The sequence below is a fragment of the Lepisma saccharinum genome, chromosome 15 (assembly GCF_977018435.1).
Source record: "Lepisma saccharinum chromosome 15, izLepSacc3.1, whole genome shotgun sequence".
Taxonomy (NCBI): domain Eukaryota; kingdom Metazoa; phylum Arthropoda; class Insecta; order Zygentoma; family Lepismatidae; genus Lepisma; species Lepisma saccharinum.
Genome location: NC_139243.1, coordinates 6,494,987 through 6,521,439, shown reverse-complemented (window position 1 = coordinate 6,521,439; position 26,453 = coordinate 6,494,987). Strand labels below are relative to the sequence as shown.

The 26,453-nt window shown below is 39.5% G+C and overlaps 1 protein-coding gene across 3 annotated transcripts in view; it reads right to left on the bottom strand.

The window, feature by feature from the left end:
* Positions 1-873: 873 nt before the first annotated feature.
* Positions 874-26,453, bottom strand: part of LOC145999546 (triokinase/FMN cyclase-like) — a 46,725-nt gene continuing 21,145 nt past the window's right edge. Inside the window, exons 1-2 of one of the 3 annotated variants that reach the window (XM_083136546.1) lie at positions 11,261-11,501; positions 874-2,848 (exon numbers count right to left, since the gene is read on the bottom strand). In XM_083136546.1, the coding sequence (XP_082992672.1) occupies positions 979-2,844 (1,866 nt within the window). In that variant the 5' untranslated portion in view covers positions 2,845-2,848; positions 11,261-11,501 and the 3' untranslated portion in view covers positions 874-978. Of the gene's footprint in view, positions 2,849-11,260; positions 11,502-26,453 lie in introns of those variants that run through there. The other 2 variants (XM_083136545.1, XM_083136544.1) reach the window with 2 other exon arrangements.

Genomic DNA, 26,453 nt, shown 5'->3' with positions numbered 1-26,453 from the left:
ATTTGAATAGAAGCAGCAAAGACAATTAAGGCTTGTTACGACAAGTTACGACCCACTGGGAGTGTTAACCGGCAGTCAGGTCGACAATTGTTCGAGATCGAGTATCAGCTAGACATTTTAAGGGTTACAAATGGAGCCCACGTAGAAGTGCACTAAATTAAAAATAAAGAAATAAAAAAACTTTCTGAGTTGCTTTTTGTTCCATTGTGCAGGGTTTATTTTTATACGCTTTGTCCTTTAATTGGACCCAAAGAAAGAAGTCTGCACGCATTAGATTGGAAGACATGGATGACCAAAGGTTTTTTTGAGATAATTCTGTGTCAAAAAAAAAAATTCTTTGAAGTGTGACTTGATGCAGAGTCTTGTTGGTAATATCCATTAGTTAGTTCATCATCCATTAACTGATTATTTACGAACGAGGAACACAATCTGTTCCACTCCATACATTGTTACTCACGTGACATGACTCTCAACTGGCAAGATGCGGAACAAAGGCAAATGAAAGTTCCTGTACGAGTCATAATATCGCAAGGATCCACGCTGTTTTTCATTGCTGGTATGTCTATATAAATTTTCACGCCATTATCTCAATAACATAATTTTCTATAGACAATAGTTTGGGGTCTCCAGCAAGAGAATCACCCTTTTTAACATCTAATTAATCCAGATGGGGTGTATAAACAAAATAAATATGAATTTTTGAAGTAAACAAGATCAAATTTTCAGAATATGCCACTCTCACGGGCATTTCTGGATTGCAACCATTGCACAGGAACTCGATGGGTTCGTTACAACCCAGAAGGGTCCATAACTACACAATTCAGTTGTATTGAGTGTGGTAAAAACAACTGAATTAAAAAGAACAAACTCATCTCCATAATACCTTGGAAAATTTAATAGGAAACAGCTCAACTTCCATAACAAGAAAAACAGAATAAACCTGAAGTAAAAGCACAACAAAAAATGGAGCAGTAGATATTAAGATTTATCACTGCCCATCTTGTATTTTATTGCCTCGCAGACAGCTCTCATCCAAATACCGACAGCATGGGCTCCAGGGTCTGGAGATTGGAGCTTTCTACTACCCGAAACATAACTTGCCCTTCCAGCACGTGGTCTCATTGCTAATGTCCTTTGGGCAATGATTTCCGCTGAATCAGTAGCATATTCCAAAGCTTCTAAAGGTTTTTTCGGCCTCCTTGTGTAGGCCGACTCAAAAGCATCTGCTACTGCACTTAAAGGATCAACCATCGTCCTGTCTCCCGGTTCAGCCCCACCAAACTTCATGACCGCTGCGACGCCAGCTTTCAGCGCCGTCAACCATGTTTTGATAGTCACTTCGGTCAGATGGACAAAAACTTGACTCGCTGCCATTAGGAAGATGCTATAGAGTGCACCTGAAGTTCCGCCAATTTTGTCCTCTGCTATTAGACTCAGTTTCTGAAACACTGAAAATGGACTAGAAGTGTCTAGGCCCTCGTCTATAACACGAAGAATTGCTTCTGCAGCCCTTTTCATTCTAGACCCAAACATACCGTCCCCAGTTTCCAAATCGAAAACGTTCAGCTGATCCTCACATGCAGCTACCGATGTCGCACTATACTGAATTGACAAGAAGAGAATTTTGGAGGCATCTTCCGATATCCTAGGGCAGTCCACGATGAAGTTCCTGTCATCCAAAGCAGGAGGTGGTGGTACTTTGGAGGGCATTCCCTTACCGGATGCACTCATCATTCGAAAATGTCTTGGCCAGGAAGGAGCGCAAGTTGGAGCATCCAGGAAACGTAAAATCTCCGGCACATGCTTCATGACAGTTATGGAAAAGCCAGCCATGTTAAGAGCTGTTAGCAATGTTCCGCAGTAAGTTCTCACGACAATACGACCCTTCTTGCGCAACTGCAATATGGTATCCTTGGCAAACACCATCTCCTCAATCTTAGACGAGCCTCCGAGGTTGTTGATGAGCAGAATAATTTCATCCCCGTTGTGAACGTTTAAACCAGTTTGTGATTCTGAGTGAAACACTCCTTCGAGCATCGTATAGACAGTGGACGACGTGTTTGTGAATGGAATCCTCGATGAGCCAGGTTCCCCATGAATCCCGTGCCCAATCTCCATCTCGGCATCACCCAGTGCAATCGGTGCACCCTTCACTCCCTTCGGCACCGTGCAGTATTCAACGGTTATGCTAACGGTGGCCATGTTCGCTACGGCAAGTTCGCACATGGAATGGATTTCATCTAGAGTCTTTCCTTCCTCGGCCATAGCCCCAGCTATTTTATGAATTAACACGGTTCCCGCCAAACCTCTTCTTCCGTTACTCCTGTCGTTTGTGGAACCTGCACTGTCCTCACTAACGAGCACCATCTTCACATTTATCCCAATGCTTTTCGCTCTCTCCACGGCAAGTCCGAAACTCAACCTGTCGCCAGTGTAATTCTTGACTATTACCAAGATCCCCGCTGTGTCATCCTGCGCAAGGGCACGGATAGCTGCGAGAACACTTCCTGCTGGTGGAGGTGAAAAAATATCACCGCAGGCTATGCCGGTCAGCATCCCAGGTCCAATAAAACCAGCATGCCCCGGCTCGTGTCCCGCGCTGCCACCGGAAAGAATTTTCACCTTGTCTGCCAGGGAAAGATAGTCACGCCTTAATATTACACGGTGGCCGTCCATCATTATGAGCCCATTGTTTACAAGAACCATTCCAGCCAGGCACTCGTCAGCCGCATGGTCTGTGGTATTCAGTAACTTCTTCACTATTGGCTCATACGGTGGCTGTGGTGAAAATTGTGGGTTCTTAGAAACATCGAAACACATGTTTGAACCTTTGTTGTTGTTCATTTTTCTGAAACAAGGAATAGCATGGTGTTAAAAACTGATTGAAATCTACTGTACAAAAGCAACAATTGAAGAAAGTATGGATGTATATTCAAATTGGATTTGGTGCGTATTACTCACAATATTGAAATTAAAAAAATATTTCTATTAAGAACACAATAAAATATCATATAAAAACTACTTTACTTACGAATTTCTGAGTCTACTCAGCCTGCACTTACTGCATTCCTCATAGAACATCAGCCGATTACCACATAGACGGAAGGGAGTACAGTTTTTGGAATTTTAACTCATTTTTACTAATTTTAATGCATTTCACGTGAATTTATAGTGAACATGACAAGCTTTAAGGGAATGCAAAGTGAAAGGGAGATAGTTTTATCTGACAATTTTTCCTCAATCCTACCCATCTAACCTTTTCTTGTATGATATAACGACGTGGCATGGCAGTATTGCATGCTTCAAGAACGCCTGAAGAAGGGGGCAGTCGTTTCCCCGAAACATAGCTAACTCAAGGAGTAGACTCACAAATATGTAAGTAGTAGTTTTTATGATATTTTTATTGTGTTCTTAATAGAAATATTTTTTTAATATCAACATGATATAATCCATGAAAAATTATGACCCCAGAGAGGGATTTTTTTTTTCAGATTTCTATAGTGAATGTCAATTAAATAAGAACATTGTCTCTAGTGGCTAGATTCCTACATAAAATATTGTGTCCCATGGCATATGATTCTGCACACACTCTGCTCAATTCAGAGCCTATATTGATGGATTTACATATCACATTTACCCCGCACAAGTGCTGCTACAATAATAATAATAATTACATTTTTATCCCAAGCAGTACAAAATTTTTATTATAGCTACTTCAGTAGGATACTTTTCTGAATTATAATGCCTGTGTACAAATGTTTATATATATTTATATATGGTACACGCATATTTCTTACATGGTTAAATTTCTAGTAATTTCTGTTAATATGTACTTCATTGGTTCTGATGTTTACTCAGTGGCGTCTCGTCCCTTGGGGCTTCCGGGGCTTAGCCCCTAAAGAAAAACGGACGTATTCACGTAATTATCAATCACCATAACGCATAACTATCACACAGTCTTTTAAAAGGCGATTTTTAGCCACGTAAATTTGTCGTCTGTTGCAATGGATACGACAGCGCTCCTAGTGGCATTGATGTCAATTATCCATCTCCGGGGCACGTCGCAAAGGAAGGCATGGCCTACGCTACAGTGAAGGTCACATGCTAGCAGAGAGAGAAGGGGAGAGTCCAATGGATTTGAGTGCTGATTCGGGGCTAGTTCCTTCGCGTCACGTTCGATCTCGCGTGTTGTTCTGTAGTGTTTTGGTGGCTTTCATTCGCTATGCTTGAGTAAGTTTGGAAGGGTTGATGTTCGAACACAAATTGATGATGACATAGGCTGTCAATTACAAGACACAATGAATTTGTCCGAAAAAATAGGCATATATTAAATAGAATTATCGATTGCTTAAAATTCTGTGGTCGACATGAACTTGCTCTACGAGGACATAATGAAAGAGAACAATCTTTAAACAGAGGCATCTTCCCAGATTTATTATCCCTTCATAGAAGAGGTAACTTCATGTTCTTTATTGTAGTGAAGAGTTGAAAAACATAAACTCTATCAGTAGATTGCATTCATTTTTTATTTAAAATTATTTAGAGGGTACCTTTACAAACATAGTTTTAATAACTCCAGTGGCAACAGCTGAATCTGAACGATGTTTCAGCACATTGAAGCGTATTAAAACCTGCTTAAGAAATGCAATGGGACAAGACAGACCAAATGCCTTGGCACTTGCTTATAATAGAGAAAGAATACATTTCAAACATAGAGGGCTTCAACGAAAAAGTAATAACAAAATTTGCTGAGCAGAAGAACAGGAGTCGACGTTCGTAGAAAGGTATGTTTCACAACAATACCTGTTTCTTTTGTAATCATGTGAATTGTCATTATATTTTAAATTCTTTAGAAAAATAAGTCCAGTTTTGTAGTTTAGAAGAAGATAAATCCACATTTTTTTCTAATTCATGTAATTTGTCATTACATTTTAAATTATTTCAAAAAAGTAAGTCCAGTTTTGTAGTCTAGAAGAAAAAAAATACCTATTTTCTGTATTTCATGTGAATTGTCATTATATTTTAAATTCTTTAAAAAATAAGCCCAGGCCAAATTTGAGGCCACGAGACGCCACTGTGTTTACTGGAGAATGATTCCATCATTCTGTATACTTCTATGCATATATTTGTCTGCAAGTAACCATTCAGTTACTGCCATTTTGGATACTTTGCAGGGGGTGGGGTGTGAATGGGTTTTCTGACTCAGCATTAAAAAAATATTGTAAATGGTTTTGGTGTTAGATAAGGCAAGTCACCAAAGGCTTAGAGTTCTTAGCATTACATTAAAGTCCCTAAATGCATTTTACAACTGATCAAGTGATGTCTAGTCTAAAGCACAACATCCCTTCACGCCTTGTGTGAAAATACGGCAGTAGTATATGCCCAAGATGGTAGTAAACGAGTTGTTGTTGGGAAGCACCGATGCTTACATAAGCTACTTTTTACGTAATATTTTCTGCAATAAATAGTATTTTGCAAAGCTCTAAACTAAGTCAAAGCTGCAAATTTACGTTTACAGTGTTCTTCAAGACTTCCAAATGCTTTTATAAAACTTGCAAAAATCATTAAACATTCAGAATCATTGACTGTAGTCTTAAGAAAGGATGTGATGCACCATTTGTGACAAGCCAGAGTGGAAGTTTAGATATTATTAAGGGGGTCGCTATCATGTTCACATCTAGCTTGAAAATTCTGAACGAGGCCGGTATTAGGTGTTCAGAATTTTTAAGAGACAAGATGTGAACATGAAAGTGACCTCCTTAACCCTTAAACAGAAACATTGGTCTGCGAGACCTTTAGTGTTTTGTAGTTCTACAGTGTGGCAACACTGATTGAGCTGTCTCTCCCCCTCCACAGTGCCTTATAATCAACCACTTGCCTACCCTGTGCACATGTTACTGCTCAGTTTGTGACTGTTTGTTACGAGAGACTTATTGTTATTTGAAAACCTGCAGGTCTAACAGACCGGGTGTTTCGCATTACGTATTCAATGCCAAGGTTGGAAGTGATTTGCATAATACACTTTCTTCGTTTTGTTCCCATGTAATTTTAGTTTTCAATAAGTACCGAGACACACAGTTAACAACAGCGCACCTAGCGGCAGCCAGAGAACTACAAACAAAAGACGCACGCCAAGCAACAGTACAGCAAGTTCCAACGAGGATGGTGGCAGTGGCCACTGAAATTAATCAAAAAAGAAAGAACAGCTTCGCGAATAAAAGCAAGTACTACTTTCTCCGTATTTAATAACTTTGAGTTATTAATCATGATTTCGCTCTTTTATTGTCTAAGAATATATAAATAACAAATATTAAAAAATAAGGTCTCTCAGACCAGATGTTCCTAATTATGAAGCAAAGACCTATGTTAATTTTTAAGGGTTAATAATATCTACAGAGGCAGGTATTAAGTGTTCTTATTTTTTTTTAGACCATCCACCTCATTGCCGCAATACATTCTGATAAAAATCCACGTTCTTGGTGTGAACATAATCGCTGATATATTTTTTCAGGTACGAATTTACAATACCGGAAGTATCTCCAATTGTTTTCAAATTTGGCATACTCACTAATTTTGGCCTCGTAATCACGAATCTGCAGTTAATAATTGGCGGTATTGCAAAATAACCTTGTCAATTACCACTATGATTCTCCATACACTAACATGGAAACCATGTTTTCTGATATGAAGAAGTCTTCCTTTCCGCACAACGGTCTTGCTACCTTGTGTTCTGACATCACACAAGGAATGCCTACGAGGTCAGGTTAGGTTCCATTAGCATAAATACAAGGACAAATTATTTTTTACGGTAAGGGAACTAAACCTACTCTAAAATTAAAAAGCTTTCTCGCATGACGTCATAACACAATGGCGCTCAAGTGTTGTGCAATAAGTGAGACCAGTTGCATGGAGCGTTGATTTGCATGTGAGAAAACTGCATCTTGCGTAAAGGTGGAAAACATGTTTGCCCCACGAACCATTCACGGTAAGGTAAGCTTAGGTTAGGCAAGCATAGTTAAAATTCAGGGTCATCACAAACATAGTTTTGAAACGCTAATCATTGGAAAAAATAGTTGTTTTCTTCATAAATCAAGGGTGTTTACTCCGTTCACGGACCCACTTATTTCGACTTATTTTGCAATTTCTAGATGTGACTGCCAAATTTTAACTGCAGATTCGTGATTACGAGGCCAAAATTATTGAGTATGCCGAATTTGAAAGCAATTGAAGATATAATCTATCTGCTCTTGGAAAACCTCTTACTACAGTGGTTACCAAGCTCTTTGTTTCACGGCGTCCTTAGTGTTTCAAGATTTTTCAATGGTGCCAAAATCAGAATGTAACCCTATCTAACACTTGCAAAACTCAGTTAGTGTCGTTAGCTTGCTTGCCTAAGTTAAAAAATAAGCACACATTTCAAATTCAGAAACATTATATGTAAAAGCTACTTAAAAAGCACATATTTAAATTGATGTGATGGTCCGATTCTAAATCCACATGTAGACTAACAAATAAGTGTCATTTCAGTGAAAATACTGAAATATTTCGCGGCGTCCTGTAAGCCAGTCACTGTAGTCTCCCCACAAATTACGTTCTTCATTACCGCAATCATTCTCCATACATAAACATAACAACCATGTTTCATGATATGAACAAGTGACGTTCGGCATTCGTTGCGCTGTCTACAGCATTGCCACGCTGTTCCTTCGTTACTTGCAGAGCATTATTTGAGAAGAGCATGTGGAATGTGGATTTTGATTAGGGGTTAGTTTGGCAACGGTGTTTGAGCGTTCTTCTAGAAAAATGGCATCTTGCTCAGTGAGGAAGCTAGTGCTACAAAACTTATATTTTGTTACAATATATGCTCATTGGGAAAAGATTTAACTGGTATCACCAAGAACCATTTTCCGGTAAGGTTAGGGTAAGAAAGTATCTTGAATTAGGTTAATATTTGTTAGATTAACTCATTTTGGTCTTCTGATCAGTACATTATGAACAGATAGCTGCAAGAAACATGCACAGGTAGCCCACAAACCATTGACGGATAGCCCCACGAACCATTTCTGGTAAGGTTACGTTAGGTTAAGCAAGCTTAGTTAAAATTTTGTTTGTAAAACAATGCGATACAGCTTTTAAAAAAAAAAATCTCAACTTACATCAGTTTTTCTCACGATTCCCCCCTCCCCCCACTTTTAACAACAGATTCGTGATTAGAAGGCCAAATTTAGTAAGTATACCAAATATTAACGAAATTGGAGATATTCTCTATTTTCTGCATTCGCTCCAAAACTTCTGAAAAAAGATTAGATGACAAAGACAAAGATTCCTTTTCTGAGGGGGGGAGACTCAATAAGTTTCGCATATGAAGATGGGGGTAACAGTTTCATAAATCGGAGACAGATTTCTTCAATTTTGCACAAGAAACTACTTACGGAAATGAGTTTCTCCAAAGTTTACAACATTTGTTGAGGATTTTTCTTTCACCGTGGAATATATTTGACCGGGAAATCGTGTATTTTTCAAGAGAAATATCTCACCGATACACAATTGCCATTGCTTTCATTTGCTTTCCCTACGACAACCAGATGCTGAGTACGTTTGATGATGTAAGCTCCTGTCAGTGTTTTTTACTATGCTTGCCTAACGTAACCAAACCTAATCTAACCTTATCGGAAATGGTTGATGGGGCTATCCGTGTATGGTTCGTGGGGCTATCCATGTATGGTTCGTGGGGCTATCCATGTATGGTTCGTGGGGCTATCCATCAGCTACCCGTGCATAATGTTTCTTCGCTTCCGTAACACACAATTATCGTATGAGGGAAACACCTACTAATCATATATTTCGGACTTCTTTACATTGTTAACGTGTTATTTTCGAACGTGGAACATTTCCTAAAGTGAAATAATGCATATCAATGTCTATTTCTTAGATTTACGAGTACTTACTGTTACGTGTTGTTTCGAATCTGTAACACATTATGGCCATGATAGCATTTTATGCAGTGTTGCAACCTCGTTCACCGGAAAATATCTACTTTCGTGCCCGGATTTGAAATTCCTTGAAAACCATTCACGTTAGCCCCAAAACCATTTTCCGTAAGGTTAGGTTAGGTTATGTAAGCATAGTTAAAAAAAAAAAATAATAACACTCGAAACGTCATGCTCTAGTGAAAACACGGCGTGGCTGAAACACTGGCTACAGGGTTGCATCATCTTAACTACAGCGCAGAGAATAACGTAGTGTGGAAAACGACATGCTTCTGCGCTCTCTGGCTGGTTCCACTCTAAAATGATCCGCTAGAGGCGCTGGTGTTGACCCCGGTGCTTGGTGTTCGACTGCTTATAATGGTAGTAAATGGAGTTTTCGCTGCAACGTCTGATTCCTTTACATGAAGCATTTCTATGAATGTGATAATTGCTATGACATTTGGTACAGTGGTCGCGAAGATATTAACGAACATTCTAGACAGTCTACCACATACTGTTATCGTCATACTTTCGTTAATAATACGGGAGAAAAAATACGCGTGGAATGCTCTTGACAACTAAATTTTTGTGTATGAATTACGTTCGTTATTATTATCATCATCATTTCTTTTAAAGATATACACACTGAAGCATTTGTATTTTTGATATTTACTGTCTCTTTTCTTCCGCTTTAAACTAATCGCGGTGATTATGATAATGATGATTGCATGAAACGACAAGGGGAACCCCACAAAACGTTCTTAGTACCATCGACATGATTGTAAGGCAACTTTCAAACCAATGGGACAAGCGACATGGGATGTTCACACTGTCACACTAGTGACACACACTTCCAGACTGTAAAATAGCATTCATTGCACATGAGGGTCCAAACAGCAAACGACACGTTCATATGGCGTATTCGCGTGCTACTTGTTACTTCGGTCAGAAAGCTCCTTAAAGGAAGGGTGCTGAAACCGAAGCAACACGCTACAGGGGGAGTTCCCAACTAAGTGACAAGCGACATGGTGCCTTCAGTCTATTAGCAAGCGTTGCTTGCGAACAACAGATAGGTGACACGATAAACCGCACGTTACAAGTAAAGATCTAGGCGACACGATAAGCAACACGTGTCGCTTTGTCGCTTCTGCGTCGCTCAAACTGGGCCATTTCCTCAATAGCTTGCAACATGTTGCCGTGGTTTGTTGTTCGCGCATACGCGTTGCAATGAGTGTCTTGCTTTAGTGAGATTGCGCACCAAAGCGACAAGCAGCACACGACACTTATCGCTTGAGGATTTCACCAACCGAACGCTATCCTGTGCCTCCCGTCATGCCGCTACGATGTGAAATGTTGCTCTTGATTGGCTCCTTTCCAAGCAACATGTGTCGCTTCGGTGTGAAAGTTGCCTTGGACCGAAGGACCCGTGTCGCTTTGGTGTGAAATCCTCGTATCGTTTGTCGCGTGTCGCTTTGGTCTAAAATCTCCTTGAGGAAACGGTGCAGTCAGAGCTTGTGTCCCTACGGTTCGAAAGGCTGCATTGATTTCAGACTGCTTGCTTTCAAGCGACATTTGTGGTTTGTCGCCTCGGTATGAAATATCTCTCAGGATACTATTTATATTCTAATAACATAGAAAAATAAACTCTAATACAGAGTCCAAGACCTGACGTCCGGAATCACATTGCGATGTTTCTTCTTGTGTTACGCATGCTATTTATTTATTAATTTTATTTTACTTTTCTTTCCAAATTAATGCCATTTCGTGACTGCAAATCACTCCACAAATATAACTGTTTCCATCAATTCACTTACCGCCTTTCTAGAGAAACAAATCTACACAATATATTCCAAAAACTAACTAAGCCGCATTACTTTCATAACAAAATTAGCACCTGGGTCGATCGCACTGCCATCTACTTGTCATCGTCTCGAGGAACCAGTTTCTTGGGTCGTTTTCCACACTACGTTATTCAAGGCGCTGTAATCTTAACACACGGAACATTGCATTTTCGTGCAGAAAGCAAAGGCGGGAGCAGAAACAGCGTGTCGGACAGAGATTTTCGCAGAAAACAACACGCATTCACATTAAAATGGATCAAATCTACATTCAAGAACTTCCACAACGCTAAAGAAAATTATATCCGTAAGTACTTTCTCCCGTAAATTTGAAGCAATCAGTTTCCCTCATACGATACTGTTACCGTAGCTTCTTCTGAAAAAATGAAGAAATTCTATCGGCGGAGATCGCACTGTTACCCATAGGTTACCAAAATAAATTTGGATACATACATTTCCTAGCCTTGCACTTACCTCTTCCAAAAACTAATGTAAGTGCAAAGACAAAACAGTGCTGAGGAAATTTCAGTTTTTCTATACACTTCACGAAATAGTTATAGTTCCATTTAAAGTGAATCACTTCCTGGTTGAGTTTCAATGTATAAAGTCGTATTAATAGGCCGATTAATTCATTCATCATTTCATGATTTCATTTCAGTCACTTGTTGCGAATATGTTGAGCCATAGAGCTGACTTATCCATACGAAAACTACTTTTCATTGGTCTTGCGATTTGTCCTGTGCCGCAGAGCAAATGAGCAGCCCATCACATAATTAATTTTTACATATATATTTTCTACGTAGGTTAATTTTCACACAATGAGACTCACACGATGCACTTATGTTAATTTACTCTTGAAAAACTATATTTTTACACCTTATAACGTGCCCTGCCTGCACTAGGAAGATTAGTAAGACACAAATATGGATGTGTCCAATAGCAATACAAGTTGGAACATATTAAGTGAAAGTCTGTAGAACATAGCAGGCATGAGTTGTCTTCATGTTGAAGGGTAGTAGCAACGTTCAGATAAAAAATGGTTCTTATGGGGAGGGAAGGGGGTGCGGAATCCCGAAAATTCGGTGCCGGAATCGAAAAGAAAAAATCCCGTCCCGACCAAACATTTATCCTCAAGCACATTACTAGGTTTGGACAATAAATTTAAAAATCACAAAAAATAGAAATTACATATGTATTAATGTATGATGCTATGTAACAAACCGTCGTAAGCGTGAGGGGTAAAACATCTCCTGTGCATAGGGGTATGAGGAATCCCGAAAAGTCGAAACCGAGATATGGAAATAAATTCCCGTTCCCAACCCCGACTTTTTGGGATACCGAATAGTAGGCTTACCATATTTTTTTGGGTCCAACCCAGGACATATTTGCGATCAACTCGCTACTGCTGAATTTCAGGGGTTTTTTTTACAAAAAGAAATTGAAATTACTTAAAAGTCTTAACATTTTATTGGAGCATTAAACTATAAATTGTACAGGAAAGAATATTAACATTATTTTCTAAAATCAATCAATTAATTTGCAAGTATTTAATTGAGTAATACATTTTCTGATGTTTTGGAAATCTCTCCGTTCTAAGTAACATTATCTGTTAGTGGACTCAGTTGTACTTTTCACTAGATATGACTTTTTTCAGAAATGGCTTGTTTGTTTTAATAACATCATAAAATTCAATATTATATTAATATTCAATACGGGTAGTTATTTTCATGTTCAGATTCTCAAAACCCAGGACATTTTGCAATCCCGGACATCACCCCGGACAGCACTAAAAAACCAGGACTGTCCGGGCTAATCCCGGACGTATGGTAAGCCTACCGAGTAGTCAATTGATTGATTGGTTGGTTTTATTTTACTTTGCCTTTTCTGCCACTTTTGGCTAATCGCGAAGATGACGATGAGTGATGAAGGGATATTCACAAAGAACACCCATGTCCAGGCCGGGATTCGAACGCGGGACAAAATTAACACAGTGGTTAAAAGTCCAAAACTAAGAATGAATAAATCACCACTGATCAACTACAAAGAAGAATATAATATAAAGTTTACAGTAAACAACCGACAAGAGTCGACGAAGTAATGTCAGCAATTGAACAAGATAGCGCAAATTTACCGAATGAAATTATGCTTCTTAGTAGTAGCAGTGATTGAGTACTAAATATTTGAGGGTGGGGGCAACGACAGTTTACTTTCTATTTGGCAGCCACGACTTACTAAAAGAGCCCATAATGAGGGGCAAATATTGGGGGGAGCAACTGTCCCCCCACGCCCCCCCCCCTAATCGCAATTGATTCTTGGTGTCTTGATTCCATTGCTTCGCGTCTCCAGCAGTTCCCCGTCATGAGTTTGAAAACAAGTGTTGTCAAGACATAGAAAATACATGTCTGTAGATTCTGTTAAATTTTGAAAATGAACTAGGCCCAGTGGCGTGGCGTGACTTTTTCAAAAGTGTCACCGGCTATCAGTACGACAATTATGCCTACAAAACATGATCACAACCCCCCCCCCCCGTAAAAAAAAACATGTCTTCGATCTAGATATTTGTTCATTTCGTTCTTGTTTTGCAATCAGCACAGTGATTTAGCCACAAACACTCCTAGAAAGAACTACCACGAAAATCCAATGAATAGTGGTAGACCCTTGTCAATTCTTCATGTCTCTGTTTCTTTGCAATGAGGTGAGAAGAAGAACCACACTTTTCTCGGGTCAGTTTGACGTTTGTTTGGTGAGCACTGAGCAGACGACAGAACTCCGCTCCTGTGGAAAGGAAGCCCAGCTGTACGTACTACTGTTGCCAACTTAGTATTTTGTAGCAAGGTTTGTCCAAATCACGAATCACACCAAGGAACTATATTTTCGTCTATTACCTAACTGGTCTCAGTTGTAGTTCAATCCAACCTTGGCTCTGCAGTCTACCTCTAGTTGCTTCACAGAAATGGTATTCCTATTTCAGGCGGGATTTAGCTCTTTTCTGCCAATCCGATGTGACAACACTGGCTGATCTGGTAGGTCTGAACGGCAACAGGGCCCCTTAACAGGCATATGAATAACCCCATAGCACACTATGCCCCAAAGTCCTTCCCCACTCTTTCCTTGCATTGGCGCCCTCATCTTCCTTGTTGCCTCTTCAGGGTAGCGGAACGGCATCCCTCTTCGCTTCTGTCGGCTGCAGAAAAAATGTCCTAGGCAATATCTACTCGACGGCAACGGTGTTCATTAACATATTTAACAATGTTTTCATTTTATTGAAACAACTTCTTAATTCGTTACATTTTGCTGTTAGCTAATAAAAATGACTTTATAGTCATTCAAAGTGTGGGACACTGCGTTTTGATGAGAATAAAGTTGATTGATTGATTAATTTGGTTTGTTCTACTTCGATTTTCTGCCACTTTTGGCTAATCGCGAAGATGAGGATGAGTAATGAGATGATTAAATTGATAAAGAGACACTCTCAAAGAACATCCAAGCTCAGACCGGGATCCGAACCCGGGACCCCTAGCGTCATAGCGCCAAGAAGGGCGACTGCCGAGAATCCAATAAAGCTGACGCTTCGTACGAAGGTCATGCTTGAAATAAAATACTGGCATCTGTCCTGCGTTTCATTGATCCACCTGTGCAAACATTAGGCATAACGGGAGAAAGTTTCGGCAGACAGAGAAAGTATTTGGTTTATCTTTCTTAGCAAACAGAAAGCAGTTCCTTGTTGAAGTGCCATGCAACAAACTACGTGCAAATAAATTATACATGTCATGAGTTTTCTCTGTAATGCGCACACTGTTAAAAATGACGTAGTCAAAATCAACCGCGGCCTGTCTCCAAGGTGACAGTTTGTTGTCCTCAATGACATACTGGCGGCAAGGTTAATGTGTCTCTAGAATGTAAAACAATGAAACGACAGTGCTGCAATATGCATATTTTAAACATCGGAACAAGAACAATCCCTAGTTAAACCTGTGGAAAAGCGAATGTGGAAGTCACTAGCCCTATCAAAAGGTTGGACGGAAACTTTAAAGTTACAAAACCATGAACAAGTAAACAGGCTTTTGTGATTAGTCCGCGGTCAACATGAAACTCATGAAGGGGTTTACTAAATTTCATACAATTACATTGTAGTGTGTAGAGTCCACTTTATGCAAGGAAGGTTAATCGGGCTGGACCTACTATAGTCTAAAGAGGGATCCGGACCACAATGTGCCTCCGCCGGGTATCGAACCTGGGACCTCTTTATTACAAAGCTACGATGCTACCACTACAGCATGGGAGGGGTGTTATATTAACAATCGGGAGCAGAATAAGTGTGGACCGATTTGTGGAGGAGCCCTGTGCGATTAATAAAGTGAAAACACTTTCTTTACTACGTGATTACTAACGAGAGATCTCAAATGAAATATAAATCCTTACTTTCCTTTTTAACATGGATATTATTTTCATTATTTTAATGTTTGTAACTACATTTTTTTTATTTTTTTATTATTTGAGAACACACGAGGTGCCCAGGCAAGCCTTGCAGCCACTGTGCGCACGCATATGGACTGACAATTACAATTACATTGACATATCCGATTCACTGTCGAAGACAAACATGCCGTCATACTTGTAATGTCAAATGCAAGGCCAGTAAACATATATATACTTACAGCTGTCCCCGGACAACACGGATAAACTTTCACAACGTATAAAGAACATCAAGGCTAACCGCTTTTCGTAATGACGTATTTCTCTTTCAAGCCTCGTTTGGCGCTACAAGTCCTGAGGAGGGGTCCGGTTCGAATCCCGGCCTGGGTATGGATATTCTTTGTGAGTGTTCATTCATCAATTTCGTCATATCACCACTCTTCCTCACCATCACGATTAGTCAAAAGTGGCAGGAAAACGACGCAAAAAACAGAAATAAAGAATAAGATGTCTTGGTGCAAGAAATATGTTTTACTCTATGTATGTAACCACGTAGCACAGGGTTACGGTGTTGCCACTGGCAACCCCCCCCCCCTTTGTCAGCGGATGGTGTGTGAGCAAAACTTGCAAAATATTTTTTAACGCAAAATCTTCAATTACGATAAACAATGTATGCATGCATGGCGCTAAATGCTAATTTGAAGGGGAATGGCGCAGTGGTAGCGTCGCCGCCTTGTAATCAAGGACTCTTTGGTTCGATTCCCGGTAAAGGCACATAGTGGTACGATTCCCACTTTAAACTGTAGGTCCAGTCCCGATTAGCCTTACTGTGTATAAAGTGGACTTAAAACAGCAATTCAATCAATCAATGCTAATTTGAGGGGGAAATTAAGCCTCGTGACGTCACCCATTCGGTGTATCTGCTGGAACAATGCTGTTTTCTCAACACAATAACGCTTTTACAAGATTATTTGATATAACAAATGTTTGGTCCTAACCGTGTATCTGTGCTGCGTTGTTGCATACATTATGAGAAAATGCTGTTCCGCTTGAAACATAGGTATTGTCGTCATGAACTAATGGCATTTGAAAACATGAAAGGATGGCGTAGTAGTAAGGTCGCTGTCTTGTAATCAAGAGATCCCGGGTCGAATCCTACTTTAAACTGAAGGTCCAGTCCCGATTAGCCCATCTGGGTGGATCTAAGCTCGCGCAACTTCTGTAATTCCTGTCAATCTGACGACGATATAAGATTATCCTAGTTGCCAAGGTCGCTTGGGACCAATGGGAGAATCCCCGACAATCCCCCCCCCCCCGTCTCCTTTCGTTAATTCACACTCTGGTTAAGAACACGCTAATTTTGAAGAATGGTATAAATGCCGTGACCTTTCGAGCGTATTGCTTTCGAAAAAAAAAAGCCTACGTTATTCGATGACACTCCTTGAAAAGCACCAAGGCCATTTTTTTCCTCACGTGACAACGTTTTTCTGACATTATCTCTTACTAAGGATATGAAATTAGGTCAAGGTTTGGTGAAACCTCTAAATTTATCTTCAGAACAGTTCAGATCTGATAATTAGTAACTGAAACTTTCAATTATCCAGGGTTCGAAATGGGAATTTTCATGAAACGAAAAGCTTTACTTTCGTTAACATGCTGTTGTCTGTTTTTGTCTACGATTACAACAGTGACGAGATGGAACGGGAAGGTTCCAGATTCACGAACCGTTCGACTCCTGAGATTATCCCTTCCGCCTCAGTTCGAACGTATAAGCCAGTGGCGTATGCTGGGTTCAAAACTTGGGCTTTCTCACAAGACATTAGTGTCCAAATAAGAAAAATATTGTTCTTTTTATATTTTGAAACATGCGAAACAGTTTCCTTTGTTCAATTATGTGTTGTTCAACTATTGGAAAATACTGTATCTTTCTATTCAATATGGCAACAAACTCTTGTAGCTGGACACACTTAGCCATTGCTGAAGAGGAGATGCACATTTTTAAATGTTTCTTCATTTTCCAATTTTATCTCATATTTTTGGCTTCAAAATTCCCCGTTCCTGAGAAAAATCCATGCTGGGAACAACACTGTATTCAAAGACAAAGGCTAGCCCTAGGTTCTTCGTAAGATGAAGTCTGTGCAGGTTGCCAACTCCTAAGAAATCATGTTTCCAACTCGTAAAGCATCAACGTCATATTATTGAAATGAACAGACTAAGCACATTTTCTAATCGATTTTTCTTGTGAATTTCAGTCTGTGTGGTTTAGGCTTTCCAGATGGCCTAGGAAGCCTGGGATATACGCTCCTGGTATAAGCAGTTAATGAGATTTATATTTGACAACATGGAATCATAATCAGAGACACGAGGTTTTGATGTTGTGATAAGGGACAAAGCTCGGATTAAGGGAGGATTATGGTATTTTAATCTCTACACTGGCTCAACTTTACTGTATAAAATTAACTTTTGCGCTCATCAACCGCAGCAAGTTTCGTCACAGGCCTTCCCTCGCCTGTGGTTTGCTTACTATAAGGGAGCTTTCAGACCGAAACGAGAAGCAACACGGAGAATTTACATCCTAGCGACATGAGACACGTGTCGGTTGAGGATTTCACCAATCGAATGCAGGCTTATGTGGCCTGTAATGCCGCTACAGGCTGAAACGTTGCTCTTGATTGGCTCGTTACTAAGAGGCATGTTTCACGTGCCTCTTGCCGCTTCGGTCTGAAATCTCCCTTAGGGGAGATTGAAGCGACAAGGGACACGTGTCGCTAAGAAGTGATCTCTCAGTAATCATTCGAATCCTCCGTACGGAAGTGACACGACAAGCTGCACATGTCGCTTCCGTGTCGCTCGGTTTGAGTCCACTTTATGCACAGTAAGGCTAATCGGGACTGGACCTATAGTTTAAAGTGGGATCCGAAACACTTGTGCCTCCACCGGGTATCGAACCTGGGACCCCTTGATTACAAGGCAATGACGCTACCACTGCGCCATGGGGGAGGCCCGTGTCGCTCGGACATGGACTATTTTCTCAATACCGTGCATCGTAGCGCCTCGATCTGTTGTTCGCACATGCGTGGTGAATGTTCTGTTTTCATACCGAAGTGACACGTAACACGTCGCTTGTTAAGTAGCTTATTAACAGCGATGTTTCACACCGTAGCGGCATGACTAACCACACAAACCTTATGTTCGATTGGTGAAATCCTCAGGAAGCTTTCAGATCGAAGCGACAAACGGCACAGGCCCCTTCAGTCAATTAGCAAGGATTTTCCGTGCATACGCAACAGACCGAGGCGACACGATGCACGTCATTGAGGAAACGACCCAGTCCGAGCGACACGTGCAACTTGTCGTGTTGCTACGATTGGGAAGTTTATATTTATTTCAGATGGTCGGTTTCCAAGCGACATGCGTGTCTTGCCGCTTGTCGCTTTTCGCTTCGGTGTGAAATCTCCCTAAGTCCGTAAGTGCGCCAAAATGAAATGTGTCGATCGTTTTAGTTCAATTCTGTATAAGTACTTCCGATTGTCTAACCGCTGCGGAGTTTTCATTTAATCACTCTCACAGTTAGGCATGGGTTCATAGGTCCCAGTGTCCCCTCCATCGAAATGTTGCAAACTTACACTACAAATTCTACAAAAACAAAAGCAGCTGTTCAACATACATTTTAGGGGTAATGAATTGCAAACTGACGTTAATATTTGTTGATTCTTCGTTTCATGTCATGTAAGGACCTGTAACTCAGTCCACTCGCAAGCCTGGGAATTATACAAATGTAGTAATTTACGTAATTATTTTTTTTTTACTTATTCTCGAAAATTTCACTACATTTAATGTGTATTCTGGGAAGAATTTAGCGAAAATCGTGTTTTTTTTCTGCTGTTACAGTATAGACTTGTCTGCATAAGAAATACATTGCAAGTTGCTATCTCAATCTCAGTACTGTCCTTTTGACAACTTTTCATTCAAGACAGTGTCTTTTCTTTTTATCTAAAGTTGCGCCAACACTGAAAGTATGCTAAAACTCTCTTTTTACACAATTTGGAATGCACATCGTACGTTTTTTTTTTTTTTTAGTAGTGACACATCGAAAATGAAAAGACAAAGATTTAGAAACTTATTAGCCTCACATAATTCTCGGTTTGAACTTTCAGCATTTTCTGATTGATTGCTTGATTTGCTTTATTATACCTGGCTTTTTGTGCCACTTTTGGCTAATTTGCGAAGATTGATTGATTTGGTGTTTTAAGTCCACTTTATTGACAGTAAGGCTAATCGGGACCGGGCATACAGTTTAAAGTGGGATCCGAACCACTTGTGCCTCCACCAGGTATCGAACCCGGGACCCCTTGCTTACAAGGCGACGATGCACTAATTTGCGAAGATGGAGATGAGTGATGATATGATGAAATTGATGAATAGACAATCACAAACATCCATGACCGGGTCGGGATTCAAACCCGGAACCCTTGGCGTCGTAGCGCGATGTGCTAACCACTCCGTCCTGGAGGCTCAGCATATTGTTTTTTTGCTCTTAGGTAATAACACGAAATATAGGTAAAGTTAAGTTCCCCGTGCATATAGCACTGTGCCATTTAGGGGATATATAAACATATGTATAATATTGTTTATTATTTGTAATATATGTATGTAATATATTGCGTTGTACTTCAGACAAACTACGCCGTACATATATTGTGTGTCCCAGGCCCCGCACCCATCTAGAGCCGGCCCTGTTTTATGTAAAAGTAAGGCAACGAAGCAGGATAAAACTAAAAAGTACAAAAAAAGCTGACATCCGTTATCTTGTACTTCGTGTATTCGTGGAAAGTCTTTCTGCAGAGCTGCCCAGACTGAAAGCTAAGCTTATGATGAATGATTTAAGATGCGACAACATCAACTTCGCAGTTAAACTTCAGTGCGCAGTGTGTGCCAGACTATGAACTGTTGTATCACCATTTGTTTAACGTAACTAAATCAATTGTGCTCACGGAACTCTCCTGACTTGTACGGTATTACAGCGAGGGGATTCGTAGCTAGTAAAGAGATAATTTCTTACATGAATTCAATTCAGTGCTGTACACAGACAAAATGGCAATTGCTCTACTCAGAGATATATCAAATATGTATAGACCTACTTGCTTATTATTATTTGATGTAAGCATTTCCATAATGATTTGGAAACGTGCCGAGGGACAGAAGGTCAAAGATCAAAGGGACATTGCACTTGAGACGAAGTAAGCAGAAAAAAGATAGTTTTCTCTGGAAATGTACAGATTAAAGTACGCTTTCGGCTTTCCACAGAAACGCCAGAACATTCACACTTATTTCTTTCACGCTTTACAGATTAGCATTTTGAAGAAGTCACTTCCGTAATATTTACGTTGACCTTGCAATCCTCTGGTTATCATAAACTAGGCAAGAAATCTAATGGGGTTTCTTGAAGCAAGTAGCCTATAGAAATCTACGTATTAAACCAGAAAAGACCAATGTTTGTTATCTGTGGCTTGGGGTTCTTCAATGAAAACAGGCCTGTTTAACTCATTCTAAACAATGGTATTCAAATGACAAGCAAACGAATGTAATTTGTGATTATTTTTTTTTTTGACTATGTGGTATACGCATAAATATTAAGCGCAGGTGTTTTTTTCTTTTCAATGCTCAATTTTATACTGCCGTTTGATTCTAAATAATATGTCATTGCTTGTTTTGTAGCTTTTGTGCCACAAGGAACAGAACGAGAAAAAAACTATCAATTCTGTTAATAATTGGAAAATGAGTTATTTATCGACAAAGTGAATGAATCATTTTCTGCAACTCACATTTCGTCCGGTTTATAGAAACATGAAATATAATTATCCATAATTAAAGAACCGTCCTCCGTGGCGAACACAGCGCGCTATGACCTCAGGAACCCCGGGTTCGAATCCCGGCCTGAGCATGGGTGTTTGTGAATGTCCCTTCATCAATTTCATCATATCACCACTCATCCTGGGGTATAAGGGATGACCCTTTCTGAAGCTACCCAAATGTCAACCTCCCTTCCACGTAGAATAACCCTGGACTGCAATTTGCAGACTATCGATGCTCTGGCGTCTGGACTCACGGCTACTATAATCTTCCGTGGGGCTCGTGTTTTGGGCTTATCCTTGTTTGTTTGAGTTTCTAGGTCCATTTTATGCACAGTAAGGCTAATCGGAACTGGATCTACAGTTTAAAGTGAGAGCCGAACAACCTGTGTGCCCCCAACGGAACCCCTTGATTACAAGGCGACGACGTTACCACTACGCCATCGGGGAGGCCTTGAGTGTTTGTGTGTCCATTTTATCAATTTCGTCTTATCCCTACTCCTCCTCATCTGGCAGGAATGCCAAGTAAAATCAATCAAACAAAAACATAATTAAGAACAAGAATGTTTTGTTTGTTTGTTTGTTGCAGGCAGCCAAACACATGGGCGGAGTTTGAGCTCTTGCTTTGGGGGGGCAGACTCTGGGAGAAGCATATGATGTACAGTCACAGACACTTCTGAGTTGTAACGACCCTATTGAAGAAGCACTGAAGCAAGCCATCTATGTCTGACCACCAAGCGCCTTGTGACTAGACAACCCAACCAGCATTGCAATTCTGCGGCTTGTATACCAGTCACGGGTATACATCTCTGTAAATTGAGTAGTGATGCCAAAGAGAAATACGAGATGAAGATTGTCGATCGTAATGTCTCGTGTTCTCGACATGGAATAATACTCGGTCCACGTTACGTTCCTTTATTTAATGTTGTTTGGGAACGAACCTGACGGACTGGGTTTATATTTTCACTCCTTGCATTACAGTAAATTCCATATTTTACAATTATATTAATGCTTTGAACGAAAATAATACCCAGAAAAAACATCAAACACACGTGCACACCACTCTTCTCACACACATGCACGTGAAAACAAACACACATAGCTAAGATTTAACTTCCAAGTGAATGTCCAAATAACAGTAAATGGAGAAGCACGATGTGCGAAACATGGGATTTTTCACAGAAAGAATGCGTCTATTTTTGACATACGTGGTTTCTATTAATAGACAATGAAACAATTATGAGAGAAATTAAGCTGCGTTTTCGTCTTCAGCTGTTGAGGAAGGGAAGAGACTGACTGGAAAAACGAAACATGGTGTTATTGATAGAGTGTTGGTTAGCGTACAGAACTTTCATCAGTGAGATCTAGGTTCGATCCCCACCAAGGACAATTTTTTAATTCTTTTCTATTAGTGAAGAAGTATGTAATATTGTTTTCTAGGCATTTCGACGAAAGCATACACATCAAATTTGTTCGTTTAATCTGTATTTTCATTCTTCTAATAAGTTATCTATCACAAGGGGATATAGAGATTCTCTATCTAGGCGATGGATATCTTCTCAATGGTTCCGTAGCTACGATTCTCCAGTCCCTTCCACCCACTTGTCTTATTTATTTACTTTATTCATATCAACTCACAAAATACCTTGAATCTAACGAAAACACACAGATATAGTTAGAACAAGAAACACACCTCGCGTCGAAGGTTCCAGACTCGAGTTCTTGCCTTTTTGCGAGGTTGATTATTCCTGTGTGTCTGTTTATCATCTTTGTGTAAAAAATATTCCTCATTATTGCCGTGATTAACCTAGGGAGAGTCCAAAGTGACTGAAATAACAAAAGTACAGAAAATGCAAGACACATCTGCCCAGGCATGTTATACCTTGGGAATTAGCAATCTGACAATTAACTTCCGTTTCAGTCCACTACTTGCGAAACAGTTTCGTGTTGTCTCGTTTGGAGTGTTGGTTATCGTGTCGGACTAGCATGCGCGCAACCTGAGTTCGTGCCCAGCGGAAGGGAAGTTTTTTTGTTTTTTTTTGTCTAATTTCATCCAACCTTATTTATAAAACTGAGGTTTCTGCAAAACCTTTAGAATTCCATACCACTTCGTATTTTAGTAATCTGAAAACAGCAAAGATGAAAATTTGATGTTCAGAAGCGACGATGTATTTGTGTATGTGTTGAAAAAATGCAGTTATTTATTAGCGAAAAGCATGCAGCCACGTGATCTTTGAGAACCCTTCCTAGTTGTCAGTGCTAATATGGCAGTAGCTACAGTCTGTCAACACACACCAACTTTCACGTTCCCCGTAAAATGATTACCTTTCCACGTTTCAAGATCATGAGTGATATCTAAAGCAATAATTTGATACTTGCGTTTGCATGTTCGAACTTTTTCCTCGGCAAATGACATTGAAAGCATTAATAACTGTTTGCATTGTGATATTGATATCATATGTGGAAAGAATAAAAATGGAGAATTTCGCTTAAAACAACTTATAAATATATTAAATTATGTGGATACCTGATGTGAAACGTAGGATGCACGATCAGAGAGCCTTAATGTTGCATTGAAAACTACAGAGAACAATGACTGACTAATGAACAATGAAAGGTTTTTCTATGCTCCAATGGGATTTTATTTATACTATAAACAAACAAGGGAGAAGGACACAGGTTCGTATGATGAACTAAATTGTAATCTAAAAGTTTTAATTGAAGAAACAAAACACGTTCACGGTCAAAAATAGGGCATTCAATTTCAGGCACATTACACTAACTGAAAAAGTATTTTCAAAATTAATAGTATCCGCGTTCTTCACCTTTTTCTCAGTTGTCAGACATGTCAATTTCCTCTATATTCTCATTGGGACAAACACCCACATCCATGCCCGAACCGAGTATTGGTAATATCGCACGCTAGCCAACAATTCCCGGGTAAGAGTTTGATACGCGGTTTAGGCACAAGTGGTTGGAATCCCACTTTAAACTATAGATATAGTTTTCTTACTGTGCATAAAGTGGACTTAAAAAGAAAAAAAAACGAGGAAAAGCGCTTGAAGGTTCGATGAGTTCCAAGTGCCTTGATAAGGAGAAGCTATTACATGATTTTCAAGTGGTCAAGTGGCCCCGTGATAGCGGATAAGTTTCACGTAAAGAAGGCTTTGTGTTAGTTTCCCGTTCTATTGCCCCATTTTTTAAAATAACTCGAGCAACTAATTATTGCATTTTATTTGATAATTTATTGGAGTGAAGGTTAAATACATTTTTTTTTATTTTTGGGTGGAAATCTTTACTTTACCGTTTTAAATTTTATTTGTGAAAATTATTTTTTACCATAGTTTTTTTCACATTTCTCATCATTTTACTAACATACTAATGTTATGCCTGGCGAAAAGTATACATTTCTTTCGAGAAAATGATCCGGAAATACATATAATACTATTCACAAGAAATTATCGTAACCGTTTGGAAAACAAAATTCAATTCAAAATTCAACATTTCGCACAGCAAATAAAATAAGAATGTTCGTAATAAACAAATTGAAATATATAGTTCTCGAGTTGAGAAAAAAAAATTGGAACAATCAAACGGGAATCGAACCCATTATCTCCTGCGTGTCAAACTAACACGCTACCACCCCACCACCTTGTCTTCTGTCAGTCGGACAATATAATCGTCTTGTGAGTAACGCTTGCTATGTTTCTAATCTTTGAAGCGCTTGTAATTGTTGTTATGTGTCACGGAGTTATGTTTACTGCAACATTTCAGCACACAATCCAAACATACGTAAATTTTATACACAGAAAACATGGGTTTTCTGCACATAATTACGGAGCATGCGCTCTGTCAAGGACTAGAAGGAACCTCGCAAAAGTTACCGAAGCTTCTCTGCGGTGCTGACAGTTGGCCCCGGAGTCACGTGATATTGCTTATCAGTCGACATGACCTTGTGCCTGCAGAACCAGCACACGGAAGTGAACGAAGGTATTTTACGTGATTTGTAAACTGGAACAAAACATGCCACGCGTTACAACAGACAGAGGTTTGTCTTCAGCTTTGGACAGACAAACCACACTATGCATACAGACAGAGTATAATGTAAGATAAAAGGAAATTATTTTTCCATCTCCTCACACTTAGTGTTGTCCACGGGACGAGACGGGGCAGGCATTTAAAAATTCGAGACGAGATTGACCATGTGTCATGAGACAAACGAATATTTTCGAGACGAGACAGCATTTCCACGAGACTTCCACGAGACGAGAGAGGCCAAAGTCTCTTCTCGTGGGCAACAGTACTCACACTGACAACTTTATTGCCTTTTCTTGGAGTTATTTGACCACAGAAACGGATTATATTATTGAAGTCGTATCTCATGTGATGGCTTGGTTCAGTATGCTGATCAGGTTTTCTTACAAAAGCAGGACGAGCTACCAAAGAACAGTAATTTTCTATATTTTATATCTGCTTCCTTCCTCATCCGGTATAAGGCAGAAGAGCACATACCACAAATATGTAAGAGAACTATTGCTAATTTGGTAACTTGTCTTGCAAATGAATTTCTCTCATGAACAGCTGCAAAGAAACAAAGGCTTTCATTTTTAAAGATTACACTGAATAATTCTTATTTGATTAGGAAACTAAAAATGACTTCAGTATTCTCATACAGTACACAAGAGATTCTAAACAAACTCTAAAACATACTACTGTTCGTTTCAACGTATTATTTCAAGAATCAATACTCAAAATAAAGGGCATGCTCAAGAACAATTATGTTTCTGTGATTATCAAGTGCATTACGTGGTTAACATCAAGTTTGGATTTGCCGGTTATCCAAATATTATTAATTTTGAAAATAGTCTTTCAGTTAGTGTAATGTGCCTGAAATTGAATGCCCTATTTTTGACCGTGAACGTGTCTTGTTTCTTCAATTAAAACTTTTAGATTACAATTTAGTTCATCATACGAACCTGTGTCTTTCTCCCTTGTATGTTTATAGTTATAAATAAAATCCCATTGGAGCATAGAAAAACCTTTCATTGTTCATTAGTCAGTCACTGTTTTCTGTAGTTTTCAATGCAACATTAAGGCTATCTGATCGTGCATCCTACGTTTCACATCAGGTATCCACATAATTTAATATATTTATAAGTTGTTTTAAGCGAAATTCTCCATTTTTATTCTTTCCACATATGATATCAATATCACAATGCAAACAGTTATTAATGCTTTCAATGTCATTTGCCGAGGAAAAAAGTTCGAACATGCAAACGCAAGTATCAAAGTATTGCTTTAGATAGCACTCATGATCTTGAAACGTGGAAAGGTAATCATTTTACGGGGAACGTGAAAGTTGGTGTGTGTTGACAGAC